The sequence below is a fragment of the Callorhinchus milii genome, unplaced genomic scaffold (assembly GCF_018977255.1).
Source record: "Callorhinchus milii isolate IMCB2004 unplaced genomic scaffold, IMCB_Cmil_1.0 Scaffold11, whole genome shotgun sequence".
NCBI lineage: Eukaryota > Metazoa > Chordata > Chondrichthyes > Chimaeriformes > Callorhinchidae > Callorhinchus > Callorhinchus milii.
In genome coordinates, this window is record NW_024704752.1 from 9,537,331 (window position 1) to 9,554,569 (window position 17,239).

General features: G+C 42.1%; 1 protein-coding gene across 1 annotated transcript; it reads left to right on the forward strand.

Annotated features, from left to right (window-relative positions):
• Window positions 1–1,150: 1,150 nt before the first annotated feature.
• LOC103183842 (UAP56-interacting factor) lies at window positions 1,151–15,753 on the forward strand. The gene is made up of 10 exons (XM_007901580.2): window positions 1,151–1,347; window positions 5,756–5,899; window positions 7,768–7,925; window positions 8,545–8,660; window positions 10,301–10,397; window positions 11,037–11,095; window positions 11,455–11,490; window positions 12,206–12,280; window positions 12,858–12,984; window positions 15,307–15,753. Exons 1-10 carry the CDS (start codon window positions 1,179–1,181, stop codon window positions 15,400–15,402), a joined length of 1,077 nt encoding a protein of 358 aa, XP_007899771.1. The 5' UTR covers window positions 1,151–1,178; the 3' UTR covers window positions 15,403–15,753.
• Window positions 15,754–17,239: the final 1,486 nt, after the last annotated feature.

Sequence of the window (17,239 nt, forward strand, 5' to 3'; positions counted from 1 at the left end):
TCGGGACATGACATGTGCATGCGACGGACAGGATGGTGGAAGGGGAACTGGATGGACCGTGGTCATCTTTCGTCTCGCTGTTGTGATGAAGCGCTTTGAGACTCACGTCTAAACGACATGATAAGGCAAGCATCAAATGCAAGGATTATTGTCGTTATTATTACACCCCCTCCCCACTATTCTCCGCTCCTCTCTCTCCATTTCCTCCCCAAGGTCTATTCCTTTCCTTCCTTCCTCCCTCCTCCCCCATTCAAACCTCTTAAATGATCTGTGTTTTTGCCGACATAGCAACATTCTGTAGTAAATAGGAATTTATTATTTTGATTACTATATTTCCAGAACACCATGGCTTTCAGCCTTAGAGGGCCACCCTGCGCTGTCTGCCCACCGCTGCTCAGGTGGAGTCCTGTAGCTCAGTGGTTACAACACTCGCTTTGCAAGCAAGACACCTGGGTTTAATTCCAGGCAGGGCGAAACCTTGGACAAGTTTCCTTACTCCACACGTATAATCCCTCCAAAATAAAACAATAATAAATTGGTCACTTACAATCCACGACTGCTTGTGGGATACTGCCGTGCGCAATTGGCTGCCGCGTTTTGCTCACAAATATACGGTCAATTCACTTTACAGTCTATTCTGTGAAGCGCTTTGAGACGTCGAGAAGATGTGAAAAGCTCTATATCAAATGCAAGGATTATATTATTATTGTTATAGATGTTGGCACTATTCAAAAAGAGAAGGGAGTTTCTCTCGGTGTCTGGCCATCAATTACCCCCACAAATAAATTTGGTCGTTCGCTTTTTGGCTCTTTGTGGGACGTTGTGGTGCGCAAATCAGCTGTCGCATTCACCTCCAAATACGTAATCACTACGCTCCTGTGAAGTGCTTTGAGACGTCTCAATGATGCGATATGGCGCGAGACTGAAGTGCAAGGATTATTCTTCTTATTTTCTTCCCAACCCAACAACCAGTCGTCCTTGCCGCTTGTGCTGCCGAGCTTAGCTTATTGCTTAACATGCAACGTGTTAAGCTGGATTCCCGATCGACGTCGTTGTCCAAAACAAACAAGGTACTTTGGGATGTTTTATTCTCAGTGGCAGCAATCCGGGTGCCTGGACTACAAATCCCAGAATGCGTGGGTGCGTGGGTGGGTGGGACGTCACGCGTCGGCTGCGTGATGAGGTCACGGGCACGCACTGACGGCGTCACTGGCGGTTGCTGTCGATTTCACCCGCCGGCGGAGAGACAAACGGACGGGATGAACCGGAGCGTCGCCAGGGCGGGGAGCGCGGCCCGTCCCGCTGCGGCCAGCGGCACCAGGCTGGACAAGATCGACATGTCTCTGGGTAAGCGGACGGGCCCGCGGTCTGACCCCCCCACACCCCACACATTCTGGATGACACGGATGAGGCCTGTAGTGTTCGGGGAGCCTCGGCCTCGAGTTGCGGAGGGACCCGGTTAAAAAAAAAAGGGTAGTGCGGAGGGAGTCCTGGACCCCGTGTCGGTACCGGAGGGTTGTTGTTTTTTTTTTTTGAAAGGGCTCCGAGGCCCAAACCCCGAATATATTCAGTCGAGAAACCCCTCTCAGCTCATCCCTCACCGTGTTCACAGCGTATACAGTCGGTTCATTTTACAGTCTATCCTGCGAAGCGCCCTGAGACGTCTCGGAAGACGAGATGAAGCGCGAATATCAAACGCAAAGATTATTATTAATGTCAAAATGAACTCAGGAAATGTTAAGATTGTAATGTAAAGGAGACGCTGCAGAAGTTAAAGCAGAGGGACTGAACTTGGATGAGCTCTGGATCTTACCCCCCCATCTATTTAACGCATTGCTGGCCCTTCCCCTCTATGGGGGCGGTGGGGGGTGTGGGTGTCTTCTTCGTCGAGTCTCCAAAACGCAGCCTTGGGAAATGTTGTGGATGAGAAACTCCACAAGAGTGCATCGCAAGCGTTGGGATCCCGTTGCTGAAAGCTTCTGGAGTCAGCATTTAAAAATAATAATAATAATAATCCTTGCATTTGATATAGCGCTTTTCACGACCGGAGGACGTCCCAAAGCGCTTCACAGAACACACTGTAAAGTGAATTGACTGTACATTTGTGGGCGAACGCGGCAGCCAATTGCGCACAGCAATGTCCCACAAACAGTCGTAGATTGAAAATGACCGATTTGTTTTTATTTTTTTGTTTTGGAGGGATTATTATTAGGCTCTGTGTGGAGTAAGGAAACTTGCCCAAGCAAGTGCTGAGCTACAGGACTCCACAAGTTCTTTTATATTCAGAATTTTTCTGGGAAAGGGCCACTTGAAGAGGAAGAAAGGAAATTAGTTGGAGCTAGTTGGGGAGTAAACGGTATTTGTAAAACCTCACCCCAAATTGGATAAATGTTTTGAGATTGATTCTTTTTCTATCTTTATTCTACTGATCCTGTTGCTGTCTAGTGATTTATCCAAGAATGAAAACATCTGAGCAGAGGATCGAGTTATATAGCTTGAGAACGATATTGACAGTTTGTCTCCTAAATTAAAAGACTGAGCAATACAGTGGTTCAGTGGCATTGCCCTACCCCTGACCCTGGGCTATTGATTGGAATGCATGTTCTACAGCAGGGGTGGGCAAAATATGGCCCACGGGCCGTATCCAGCCACCAAATGATTCTATCCTGCCCATCGTTGTGTCTAGTAATAGAAAAAATTATAGTTTGTTCAGTCCCAGAAAGGATCAGTTTTAAATGCGTCCCTTACATTTTTTACATCGATTTTTAATTGCTAAAGTGATTTTTTTCTCCACAAATTTCGCATTTGAATCAGACCGGGAACATCAGTCAATCACACTGCTTAGTTGTGCGCACGCTCCCTTAAGTGTTGAATCAGTCTGATGTCAGAAATGTACGGATCGGTAAATTTTCAAACACGCAAGCACAGCAACCGCGGCAATACCTTTCACTGAAGAGGACGTTAATGCGTAATGAGTTTATCAAAGAAGCGGAAAGTGGACGCTGAAGGCCGAATATTCAACAAAGAATGGACTTCTAAATTTTCTTTTACCAGTGTGGGTGGAAGAGCTGTGCGCTTCATTTACAAAGAAAGTGTGGCAGTGCTCAAAGACTACAACTTGAATCGCCTTTTTGAGAGCAAACATGCTTGCAAATATAAGAACGTTTCTGCCGAAGAAAAAGGAAAGAAAGCTGATGGCTGTTCGAATGCAAAAAGAGCAAAGAATTTCACAAAAGAATTTGGTTCCAGGATGAGATTACAAGAGTGAGCTATGTGATTGCACACAAAATCGCCAAGAACAGCAAACCATTCTCTGAAGGAGAATTTATAAAGGAATGTATGGTTGATGCTGTCTCGATTTTATGCCCAGACGAGAAAAACCAGCTCAATAACATTAGCTTGTCAAACTATTCTGAGACGCGTCAAGGATATCTCTTGAGAACTTGTATCTGCAGTTAAAAAATAAAGTAAGCAATTTTGCATGTTTTTCACTGGTACTCGATGAGATTTGTGATGTCAAAGACCAGCCCAGTTGATAATTTGAGGTATCACCAAACATGGTGAGCTCACAGAAGTATTGGCATCAATGCAGTCAATGAAAGATACGACATCTGGAGAAGATTTGTTGGAGGCAGTAAATAAGTATCTTAAAATTAGGAGTGGAGTGGAAAAAATTGGTGAATGTGACGACCGATAGAAGCCCAAATCTGACAGGCAAAAATGTTGAGTTATTGAAAAGAATTCAAGATCAAATCAAAGAAACAAATCCAGAACAGAATATTGTTTTTCTACACTGCATTTGAAATTCTATACCAAGAGGTCCTCTGTAACTGAGCAATGTCATGGACACAGTTACAAAAGTGGTAAACTACAACAATTTGTATAGCGTCTTTCACGTCGGGGGGACATCCCAAGTCGCTGGACAGTGTACAACATTTCAGACCCGAGCTGGGGTCGGGGGGCAGGAGAAGGGAGGGGAAGGGGGGTGACCGATGGCATGGTCGAAGAGGAGGGTCTTGAGGCAGAACTTGAAGGAGTCTAAGGAGGGGGTGAGGCGGAGTGACTGGGGGGATGGAATTCCAGAGGTTGGGGGCAGAGTGGCTGAAGGCTCTTCCGCCAATGGTGGGGCAGGTGGATCGGGGGACCTGGAGCAGGCTCGAACTACATTCGAGCAAGAGGATTAAACCACAGGCAATTTGTAACTCTGCTTGAGGAATTGGAATCCAAGCACACAGATGTTCTGTATCACACGAATGTAAGATAGCTTAGTTTAGGAAAGGTCTTGAAAAGAGTGTGGGAACTGAGAGCAGAAATTGATTTATTTTTGGACATGAAACAAAAAGATTCGGATTTCCCACAGCTGAATGATACGAATTGGCTCTCTGATTTCGCATTTGCCTTTGATATCATGGGCCACATGAATGAACTGAATTCAAAACTGCAACGGAAGGGGACCTTTGTGCACGATTTGTATTGCAGTGTCAAGTCATTTATGACGAAATTATTTCTTTTATCACGTCAGATAGGAAACAGGCAGTTTGCCCACTTTCCAACTTTGCAGCAGATTACTGTTAGCAATCAAAGCCTCAAAAACTATACTTCATCACTACTTGACTTACATGCTGAATTTTCTCGCCGATTCCAGGATTTCATTTTGATGAAAAATGACCTTTTTTTTCTTATTTGATGTTGACAAAGCCCCATTTGACCTCCAACTTGAGTTTATTGACCTGCAATTTGATCCATTGCTTGCGGAGCAATTCAAATCAGTGCCGCTTCCCAGTTTTTACGCCTCTTAATGAATATACCTTTCAAAAAATGCCCGGAGGATGCTTGTGCTGTTTGGATCAATATACATATGCGAGGAGACTTTTTCTGTGATGAAATTCAATAAATCAAAACGTGGATCTGTGGTGACTGATGACCACCTTGCAGCAGTACTCCACATTTGCAACAACAGAGACGATGCCTGACTTCAATTGTCTGGTTAACGATTATCGGCGCTTTCATTCTTCCCATTGAGTGAGCTTCTCACATTCTCATCAATATGTGAATAAATGAATAAATATTGAATAAATGTCTGCTCAATGAGTTGTTTTTATTTAACTTAATTTTAATGAATGTCAATTATATAGACTATTTTATGCATGTACGAGTGTAAGACTTAATTTTGAGCTATTATTAATTATTAATAATAATCCCTCCAAAAAACAAAATAATAATAAATTGTCATTTTCAATCCATGACTGTTTGTGGGACACTCACTGCTGTGCGCAATTGGCTGCCGCGTTTCGCCCACTAATATGCAATCAATTCACTTTACAGCATATTCCGTGAAGCGCTTTGAGACGTCTGGAAGACGTGAAAAGCGCTATATCAAATGCAAGGATTATTATTTGTATCTGTATTAAGTGTGTGGCCCGCGAAGCTTACCAAAACTCATGAAGTGGCCTGCCAGCCAAAATAATTGCCCACTCCTGCTCTTACAGGCTCTGAGAGAAGCCAATTTTGAGTATGTCTGGAAAAGGCGATTATACTTAGAAACTAAGAGGCTAAGAAGGGCATGGGGTTAGCTGAAGTTAGATGCAGCAAAGTGACAGTTTGGCTCTGGACTATCATCCGGCCTTTGAGAACCCCTGATGGGATTGCAGTCATTTAGCCCGTCACCTTGGTTAGTTTTAACCATATCAAAGGGACTCCAGGAGTATCTATCTGCACCACACACTTGATACATCTTCTGTGTTTTCTATTGCAGATGATATAATTAAATTGAATAAACAGCAGTGGAATGTGAAAAGGGCTGTGCCACTGAGAAGGACTCCAACGTTAAATGAAACCCAGTGGCCTAAGGTTCAGCAGAGGAGGATGGGCAACTGGCGTGGAATCCCGCAACGATATGGTAAATGGCATCGGCGGTGCTACAATCCCACTGGAAACATTACTGACTGACCTCAAACCACCTTAAGCAATAAAGATTTCTCTTTCACAAAGGTTCTGGCCCACAGTCTAGCCTGGTGACTGGACCTACCAGTCCAGAGCCTGGAAGACTTGGGAGTATTTAAAACCAATGAGGATTCTCTGCAGTATGCTCAAGTTTACAATAACAAGCAGACCTGTCTGTTGGTCCTTCAAAGAATAAGGACCAAATCAGTTCATTAAGAGTTGATGCTAAAGCCAAATCTCCACTCTTATGCCTGTGCATAACAGCTGCTGTTGCCGCTTATTCCAAGGTAAGCGTGGTCTCTTTGGAGCTGAGTTGACTCCAGGGACATGTGCTCAACAAAGTAGCGTTGGAATTGAATCAACCCTTTGGGATTGTTTTGTCAGTCTGGTTCCTGCGACAGGCGGGTCTGCAAAACTCTGAGACACTGTTGATCGATCAGCCAGCCTGGCTCATCGGCTGGACATGGAGGGGCAGACCTCCACTGGGAGCAGTGATTCTTCCCGATTGACGCCTTTTCATCCATTAAATTATGTGGTATTATTTGATTGATCACCAGCACACTGTGGGGTCCTCAAGCCTTGGTAAGCAGGGTGCATTCCATTCCAGATGCAGGATTTCCATGTTAAGGTGGCGTGCATATGTGGAATTTTTAATCTGGTCTGGAAACTCTTTAGCATTGTAACAGATTTCATATCTGTCAAACTCCACCTGGTTTATCAAAGAAAAGCTGAGTTTCAAGAAATTGGCTCTGAAGCTCATTTGCTGCAGTACCTACCAATGAATATACAATCATATCACCCACCTGGTACGTACACAACTTGCTCCTCTCATAGTACAATGGCTAAATAACTAAACTTCTCGATAGTTAAAAATGTCTAACTTGTTCCAGTTCTACAAATACAGTTACAACAATAAAAAAATTACATTGTTGATGATCCATTTAATGTAGTTCTACACATTCTGTTAATTTACATCCCACACAAGTCTGACAAAAAGCTAATAGCTTTTTTGTTGATATCCTAAACTTATTCTTCCCTCAACACCAGAACTGTACTGAGCTTCTGGTATGTGGGTCTACTGTCGGTAACACTATTATAGTAGTAATAATCCTTGCATTTGAAGTAGTGACTGATCACTTGCTGAAATGCCTCAAAGCATTTACTATAACCATACCTCCCCAATAGTGGGGTCCAATTCTATTTGAGAATCAAATTGCCTAAGTATTTCAAAGATACTTGAAATAGCATTAGAAAAACACATCATGTCTGCTATAAATAACATCTGGTATGAACATCTCTCAGCTGGACCATTGCCAAGTCTCTGAATTCAGAAGTTAAAATGTTAACAGTTTTAAGACTGGGAAACCCAAAACTGGCCAATTGTCAAATTTTGCAGACACTGGGGGTGAAATCTGTGGTATTTGTCTTTGCTACATTTGTCTCCACTCTGATGTGCAAATATGTTTTATAATTCAAGTGGCAAGATTTTTTTTAATCTTAGCATTGTTTAATAATGCTATTTTGAAAACTCGAGAGCTGAGGATAGATTTTTTTTGATTCATTTGCCTTTAAATGGACTGCTTCCTGGAGCTCTTATAGCTGGCTAAAGTAGAAAGTCTTGAAGGCGATCTTCAAAAAATTTAATAAAATTATGAATCAGGCGAAGAGTTGCAATCCACTGTCGATTGAATTTTGAGTGATTGGTTCAAACTCTTTTTCTACGGAATAGAGGACCTGAAACATACTTCGTTCTGCCTCGCTTGTGTGCTGAGGAAAACTATTCAGCCTCAAAGACAGCAACTGAGGATAATATTTGCATTACAGGGACAGTTGTGAACAGGCAGGCACCACTGGAAAAGAGGAGAGGTTTTGTACCATTGCGGCGACGACCTCAGGGTGTAATAACTGGCCTGGCAGCACGAAAGGCATCATTGCTGAGGAGAGGGATGAACACCATAAATCGATCTACACTAAACCACAAGGTAAGTTTCCTTTTTGTCATTATGGCCTTTTCAGTACTGTGTGTTTCGGCCAAGAATAATCAGGCCTAGAATCTACTAGAGTAGTCGAGAGCTGCTCTTACTGGTAGACCAGAACTAAGTGTTTTTTTTATCTCTTACAATTGGGGGGTGACATGGGGTTGTAGACTCAAGCTCATGTCCGATATTTCAAGCATTGAGTGAGCCACTGGCTGCAGAAGGAGTGCTAAGTTTTGTTACCCCCATAGCACCTCAAGTTAAATTTTAATGTTGGTACACGCAGACAAAATCAGGATTTCAAAGTTGCACTGGTATAGGCCTGGATCAACAGGAATTATCTTTGTCCTTGTGCTGTAATGCCTGGTTACTGCCACCAGAAGGTGCAGTTACAATGTAAAATGGTTGGTGCCTGTTTGCTCTTCCTTTTGTCCTGTTTTTTTTACTGCAGCTGTCTGGGAGCAGTTGGAAGAAACTAGTTTTGTGGCTAAAATGGTTGAAAGATGGAAAAGAACTGTGAATTGCGAAGGAAGTGAAATCCAGAGAAAGCTAAGTTTATTTGTAAGTGGGAATCTTCCCTGCAGGCTTTGTATATTTGATTTTCATTTATTTTACCCAATTGCAGCAGGCTGTGCAGAGACCAAGATCTCTGCTTCAGAGAAACAACATAGCACTAAGGCAGAATGAGGGGCAGAGGAGACCAATTGTGTCATTGTGGCGTCCCAACCAGTTCAAAAGGAGGTGAGTCGACATCTGACAATGTTTATATTTATTCTCTGTAGTTTTCTCCCCTCGTCTCCTGAAGGGAAGACTTGCTGGGATATGATTCCATTAGGTGCCCGCCTGTATCTTTCCCCAATGGTTATTCTTTATGTATGATTTTGGACAGGGAACTTGGCAAGTTGTTTGACTGGTGGGAGCCATCATGACTGATCTTGACCCAGACCTCCGTCAATATCTACTTGTATTTTAGGAGCGATAAATCTGACTAATTTGTTTTCCTCTTGCTAGACTGGAGGACTGAGGCCTCTTGACTGCTGTCAATGTTTGCCAATGGTTTTAAATGGCCCATCGTCTTTTGGAGAGTAGTTGCTCACTGTGGACGCAGATTCTACTCTTTCATGTTATTTTAAAGGATTTTCTCAAGCAGGATACAAACTATTTAAATAAGATGAGAAAATATTGTCCAAGACTCAGAACTGTTTAACAGGGAGGGATTCCTTCTTATATGGTGAGCTGATTGATTTTACATACTCTTGGATCTGCCTAATTGTATAGTTTGCTGTGGATTCCTTCTTCTAGAATACATTCCTTGGTGAATGGCTTAACACTGATGTTATTGAATATAGGAAAATGTCATTATGGTAATGACTGGTTATTGATCCTTTACCCATGGGATAAGCTCTGCTGAACCTTGGCAATGTCCAAGGGGAGGGTACAAGGAATCTTATCACTTCACATCTTTTCTTAAAGGCCAGATTCTCTTTAATTCACTAGTAACAACAGTTTGGGAGGAACAGGATCTGTCTCACACTTTCCCCTCTTCACCGACTTCCCTTGTGAGTTAATTCGCAAATGGATAGAATGGCATGCTGCCTCAAACTTGTGAGAGCATTGCCAGGTGTCTGCTCTTGTCCTGTCGAAGACCCAAGTGTTGCTTCTGTCTGTTCCCTCTGGATGTGGTGTGCTGACAGTGATTCCCAGCACCAGCTGAAAGCATCCCCTTTCCTCATGTGAACTACCAACTGCTGTAACTATGTATGTCTTTTAATTGTGTAAAATCTCAAAGCGCTTTTTTTAATAAATTTGTTGGCATTTCATCTCAACTCACCACAATAACATCTATGCAGAGATCACTCCAAAGCTAATGTTTTAACTATTCTTCCTTCCTTACCTTCACTTCAATGTTTAAAATCCTGTGATGGAAGAATTTACAAAGGAGTCTGGTTCTAGTTCAAAGGCTCTGAAGTTACCCTTGAAGTGGTTGAATTGACTTGGAGAAAGTAATCTGGAGTAAAAAGTTTGAGTTCACGTTAAGAGTGTATGTATGTAAGAATGTATAAAGTGGGAAGGTGGATGTGTGGGAGAAACGTTGTGTAAGGATATTGAGAATAAAGGCTCTTCAGAAAATGTTCAACCATGGCCCAATCCTGCCATAGCAAACAAAAATTCCTCATCAAATACACCATTCAGCTATGTTTAAAGTGCATTTCTGCCGAACTAAAATTAATTTTAAAATGGGTGACAAATTCAGATAATGGCAATAAACCAATCTCAAGTAATCATTGAGAAACAGGAAACTGCAGCAGTTGTGGGGATCCCTAGGTGTATAAAGATATTATTTTGCTCCCTAAACTTTGTTCTCGCAATATAAATTGCAGGAATCCTGTGCAGACCAGCTTACCCAGGATGTCAGCACAAATGCAGCAAAATAAAGAAGCACGCCAGGCAACCTATCTATCAAAGAGAGGCCTAAAGGTATGGAATTAAAAGTTACAGCTTCGACTGCTTGAGCAAAGTAGTCTAGGTCTGTCCACGTCATGGTCATAGGAGGTTTCATTGCAATGTGTTACCGTTTATTTAATTTGCATGAAAAGGTTGGGAATGCAGATAGGATCACTAGGAGGTGAACAACATGCGTGTTTAATTTTGATGGTGGCAGTTTTCCACTTGTACTGGAATGTTTGCTGTTTTCCACTGGGCAGATGTTTGGTGCAAAGTGCAGTGAAATTGTTATAGCAAGCATAAAAGCCCTGAGAAGGTTCTTCTAGCGCCTTTCCTTTACAGAAAATCCAGCCATACAGACCAGTAAGTCCCCGGTTCTATCCCCAGCCTGTGCTGAGCTAGCTGATCAATTAACCTCACAAAGTTAGGGAGGGGAAAATCCAACAATGTTCCCTTGCATGGTCCAATGACTCATACTGTGAGAGATCCTGGGTAAAACATGAATACAGCTAGTGTTTGGTTTTAAAATAAGACTTCCTGCTAAACCGTTTCTCTCTATGAATCTGTCCTGGTCACCATTTTTTTATCAATTTCACTCCAGTCGTGTCATTTGTTCAGTGTTGTCTGTTTTGATCTGAAATCCATAAGTAACCGGTGTTTTGTTGAACCGAGGTGCATATGCAGACTGGCCAGGAACTGAAAGGAACAGCTGCTAAGAAAACAGCACAATCGTAAGTTGTGAGGAAACCGTTCAATGCAATAAACTTAGATTTGAGTGTTTAGGTGTGGAATGTGTCTGAGCTGAAGGAAAAATAATACTCTTCTAGAAACCGCATTGGGTTTCGTTTCCACTTCTAGCTTAGGTGGCAGAGAACACATGCTGGGTGTTCTTTGCAGGAGGGAATTCATAATCTTTCCACCCCGCTCCCGCGCACATACACCTCTGCCAAAAAATATTGCAAATACAGGACTTATGAGAGGGGCACTAATTTTCCTGTGATAATTTTCAATGCTCTGTTTAAAAGTAGCCCATGGGTTGTGCTTGATGTCAGGTGCTGTGGCTTATTTATTTTTTCTGTTTGTTTTCCAGGTGGCCGCCCACCTCCAGTTCCCCTGCAGCAAATCAGTAGGTCATTCAAATGGTGAACACTATCTGTAATGATATGTGGGATAAGGGAAGAGGATATATAGGCATGCATGCAAGAACTAATTACTGGAGGGGGCCATGTAATTGTGGACTAGGTACTGTAATGAGCCAGGTTTTGCTGGGCATTCATCTATTGCATCCTTTTGCAAGAACAAGGAGCGGGTTATTTTTCCCCCAAAACAACAACATTACCTTGTAATAATACAACAAATTATATTTGTATTGCGCCTTTCACGTCAGGAGTACGTCTCAAGGCGCTGGACAGTCAAGGATTTGGACCCGAGCAGGGGTTTGGGATCGGGAGGGTAGGGGTAGGAGGGTGGCCTAAGGCACGGTCGAAGAGGAAGGTCTTGAGGTAAGGGAGGGAGCAAGGCAAAGGGACTGAGATGGAGATCCAAAGGGTGGGGGCAGTGAGGCTGAAGGCATGCCTGCCGATGGTGGGGTGGGCCAGGGTTGGAGTAGGACAGAGCCTGCTGAGTGGTGGGATTTACAGGTTGATCTGGCGTTAGCAGGTCACAGAGGTCGGAAGGAGCAAGGTCGTGAGGGCGTTGAGGGCAAAATACAATGTAAATGAAAAGTATGATTCAGTTGGGGATGAAGAGAGTTAAGCTATAGCAGGTTTGGGCCATGGTTGAAAGTTTCCTGTTCTGTTACAAGCGACCAATGTTACTGAGATGTGTCTTGCCTCTTTCAGTGGCCGTGTTCCCAGCACCAATGGAGGAATTTTAACCGTGTCCATTCAGAACCCTTCGGCAAGCTCCCCACCAGTGTACGAAACATTTTCTTATTTCTGCCCTCTGTTTTCTCTCTTTGTCATGACTCCTGCTGCGGTACAGTTAACACAATCATGGGAAAATAACAGTTTGAAAACTTTGGATGCAAAGTCTGTACTTTGAGTAAAGATACATTAAATAATAATGCATTTGATATAGTGCTTTATCACATCGTTGAGATACCTCAAAGCGCTTCACAGAATATATTATAAAGTGGAGTGACGGTATTTTGTGTGCGAAACGCAGCACACAGGAGTATCCCACAAACAGTTGTAGATTGAGTGACATTTTTTCTTGAGGATTACCCCTGGAAAGCAATCTGCCAATCAGCTAACAACTGGGTACCTACTTACTGATAGATAAACAGAGGCATATGCAATAAGGAAACTTGCTTACGTTTTCGCCCCACTTGGGAATTAATCCGAATTGGGGGATTTATATTTAAGATTTAGTGTTTAAAATTTGTTAGTTATTGCGAAAGGTTTAAAGTTATAGCATTGATTCAATCTACAAGCTGTTTGTCGTGACGTTTACACAAGTAATCTGAAGTTTTATTTTTGGATTTTTCTCCAGCTCTCAGTCATTCCGGATCACACGGCCCCCTTTAATTCCATTTACAATAAAAAAGGAGTCGGGCGAAAAGAAAGAGCCGCCCAAAGGAGTCTCTCTGGAGTTTGATATCAACAGTGTTGGAAAACAGGTCTCCTTATCAAACTTTTATACTAGATCCCTGAATTTTAACAAACCAGGTGTTCAAACATGGCCATCTCTTTTGAAGCAGTTGGCAACTTTATGTCGACTGTCGCAAACCTGGGAGATGATTTATCTACATGTTGCCAGTTGTTCAGTGCCTACTGGATTTGCATCCCCTTTTTGATGCAGCTTTGGTCGGATTTGATCTAGTTAGTTGCCAGCATATGGTTTGCATTTAAACGAGTCTGATTTTATCTGACAGTAAGCAAGAATTCTTGCAATAATATTTATGAAACTCAAAGAGGAAATAAGTTTGGCATTGGAGGGAAGAGAAACTTCAAATAAAATAATTTAGGGAATATGTGCACAGTTGTAGGGAATGAAATGGAACAATTTATATTTACTTTCTGCCCAATTTCATATCCCATTTTTGATTCACTGAAATAACAAAAGTAGTCTTTGAAAATCTATATACTCACTGACTACATAGCCAATTGAAAGATTTGCTTCCATGTGGTTCATCTTGATTAGTGTACTGACTAATAAAATCCAGCTAAATTAACTTGTTTATTATTAATCAATAATGTCCTAGAATCAACTCAGGTATTCATTAGCTTTTAATCTGTCCAGAGAAACATGTTCAGAAATCCAGTGATCATCCCCGTATTTCAAATCTCTGTCATCTGTGACCATTTGCAATAATATGAATTTCTCACATGTTCCATTTGACTCAGTTAAAATTAGTTCAATTAATTCTGGGATCGCCTCCATTCCAATTTTACTATGTGACACTGACTTCATGTTCACCATTCATGGCTGCACTCTTCACCTCACTGAACCAATACAAAATCTCGATGTCCTTTTCAACCCTTAGCTATCCCTCAAACCCCACATTCGTTCCCTGACCCATTCCGTCTTTCCACACCTCTGCCCGCCTCCGCCAATGCCTCTCACCGAGGGCATTACGTCTCGGCTTGATTACACCAACTATCTGCTCACTGGACTTCCCAACTCTTTCCTCCACAAGCTGCAGATTATTCAGAACTCTCAGGGAACCTATCACCCCCTTTCTTGCCCGGCTTCACTGGCTCCCCATTCCTCAGAGACTCGAGTAAAAAACCTGTGTTCTTACCTTCAAGTTCGTCCACGGTCTTGCTCCCCCCTAACTCCAACTTCATAACCCCATATCAGCCTGTCTGTACACCAGCCTGCTTCAGGTCACCCGCACTTCCTGCCCCGCCATTGGCTGTCAGCTATTCAGCATCTCTGCCCCCACACTCTAAAACTCTAGCCCATAATCCCTCTGCCTCACCCCCTCTCTTGCCTCCTTCAAGTCCTGTCTGAAGACGTTCCTCTTCAACCGTGCTTCGGTCACTCTCCCACCCCACCCTTCCCTCCCCCACTTCTGACCCCAACTCCCAGCTCGGGTCCAAAACCCCTGATCATCCAGTGCCCTGGGAAGTCTTTCCAACTTGAAGGGCACTATATAAGTGTATTTTTTTCTTCTTGTTCAGTATTGCAGTGTTTCAACACAATTCGAAAATATGGTTTTGCTTGGAATTTTAAAGAACCTCATCCTAACAGTATAACAGTGTAATATCACAACTATACACCACTCTTTAAAAAAAATGGGAAATACTGCCTTGAGTAGAAAGAGCAGGATTCTGACTGAGGAATCATGTGAACTGTTGAGAAACCCAGTCTGATCTACAGATTACATTAATCTCCTACTTGTCATGTGATTTGTTGCTGCCATTCTATCTCTCTCTCTAGTATTTAGATATTTAATGAGAGCTTGCTTACTGGTTTGTGTCAGAAGGGCATTGAAACTATTGTGAAAATCCATTGCATAATTTTGGACATTTCTGATAAATATTCAGAGAGGTTGGAGGCACATTCTATATGAACATTGGAGCATGCATAGGCTTGAGGCCAGGACAGTGCAGAAGCTCTGCATATTGAACCTACAGAGAAAGAGGATGTGGGTTTGGATCTGCACATCTTCATTTAGGACCTTGTTGACACCACACTATGCTGGCTTTAGTGAATCATTCTGGCTGCTTTATCTAGTGTTGACTTGTTTCCTCCCTGTTTTTCCCTTTTTCTTTAAACCTACATCCTGAAACCATTTGTAGCTCCCTTGAGTGCCATCTGTGTGAGAGGTAATTCAACACAGATTGGAGATCAATATTGGGACCTTCCTAGAAATTATGGCTCAGTTTTACAGAGTTGCATAGAAACCAGGTCTGACCCATTACAAGGGATTATTCAGGGGTGAAACGTATTTTGATATTCTAAAAAAGCTCATTTAATTTATCTTTCCTTACAGACCGGGATCACCTTGAATGAACGATTTGCAATTCTGAAGGAACGGAGGACAGTAGACACTTCATGCAAAGGTGGACGCTTTGTAACCGTGAGATAGATGAGTAACGTTTTAGCGAAGACTATTGATGGGTTTCTGGAGTGACTAACTGCCCTGAGCTGACACTGTGACCTTGACTGCTATAAGGACCATTGTACAGTAGCCATCCAGAGGAACAACTGAAATTGGGATTATGTTATAAAGTTTTTGACTAGGAAATGATGTTAAATGAACGTTGATGTTAATGTCTGATTACAAAGACTGAATTGTTTTTTTCCGGGGATGCTATTCATTGTGAACGAAATGTATAAATTCAGCAGACATTTGAGAGCCTACAATTCAGTATTTTTGACATCTTGGAGTTTCAATCAAAAAACATTTTTTTAATTAAACTTTGCAAGTTTCACAATTTTTGTAAAAAGCGTTCTGTCTGCTCTGTTGTGTCCTACTTTCAAAAAGCCTTTTGTATCTATGTGCCTCTTTTCTGGCAACTGAAATGCTTTTCAAACAGTTCAAAAAAAATGTTTTTAAAAAAAGCAGTAAATATTCATTAGATTTCCAACGGCTGCAGTTGACAAGCTCCAGACCCAACCTTGATCCTGAGTCTAACTTCTGAAACTCAGTGTAATCTAGGTTTGTAGTGAAACAAAAACAGCACTTTATCCAAGGTTTTTACTCCAGCCAGTTTGGTGGTGGGGACGTGTCGTCTGTGAAGCTGAATTGCAATTTTGGAAACTCTTGCTTTGGAAAACCATTCTGTGTGCCTGAAGGCATCCAGACCCTAATTGTAAGCAAATTATTTTAGGCGTGTTTTGTCTTGCTATGTCTTGTCTTATTATGTGCTTCCTCATCTCAAGGGTCGTTTATTTTTTTAAAAATCAAGACAAAAGCAAATCACATTTTAACATGAGACTTTTTTTTATTATCTGTATGCTTATATTTTATACATCTCCAACCTGAACTGCTCTGCAGGATGAGGGGTATTATTTCCCTGACTGAACCTTTCAAATTTCCTATGAAAATGCTGCTGTTGAATATGAAAATTCTGTAACTCATTGAATTTGTAAACACCATGCTCTTGTTGAACAGTGTGATCCTTTTGCGAATGGGTTTGCTCTAGTCATGTGTGGAACCCAGGTGCACATTGTATATATGGTGGGTGTGACTTTAAAATGTCTTGCATGCAACATATATTGTTTTACATCAGAAATGGGCCAGAAGCCCAGTTGTGTATTGCAGGAAAACATGTGTGGACAAGGAAAATGTAGATTGTATATGCAAAGCCACATTGTGTTAATGTTTCAGGAAATTAAGTTTAATTTATCAGTTATCTAAAGATATCTTTGCACTCTAGATGAAAAATTCCTAAGCAATTTTAGCCACATCCCTCAACATCCCTCCCCCAAATTGATTCATGACTTGGGGTATGGTGCCACAGAGCTGCCGTCCAGTTCGTCAACTAAGTAACCATAATTATTTTCTCCTTTTACTTGTGTTGAGTAAATCGAAATAGAACTTTTTATACATCGGCAAAAAGCAACTGCACCGCTGCAATCTGGTACGCTTCTGAGGCTACTAGTGTATTGACAGAGGTGATGCCTTTTGTATGAGGCATTAAATGAAGTGGATTTTATGTGGACTTCAAGTGGATGTTAAAAATGCTCTGACTCTGAAAAGAATAAGGAATTTCTCCTACTGTCCTGGCCAACAACACTCCAGATTAATTGGTCACTCGTGTCTATTAGTTAGATATTGGCTTCCATGTTTACTTATAGTAATTATTGTGAAGCTCAGATATTTTCGTGCGACCAGGTCGATACAAACGCAAGCTATTTCTTTCCCTGACACTTTATTTTGTACCGGAGAGAAAGACCCGTTGCAGCTTCGCTTGCAACCG

What these genes read in the sequence shown, in the direction of transcription:
- LOC103183842 (XM_007901580.2), top strand. Translation starts at nt 1,179, where the DNA reads ATGAGGTCACGGGCACGCACTGACGGCGTCACTGGCGGTTGCTGTCGA. An exon ending in TGGAATCCCGCAACGATATG is followed by an intron (nt 5,900 to 7,767) that starts GTAAATGGCATC and finishes TTTGCATTACAG; the next exon opens with GGACAGTTGTGAACAGGCAG. An exon ending in GCTAAGAAAACAGCACAATC is followed by an intron (nt 11,096 to 11,454) that starts GTAAGTTGTGAG and finishes TTTGTTTTCCAG; the next exon opens with GTGGCCGCCCACCTCCAGTT.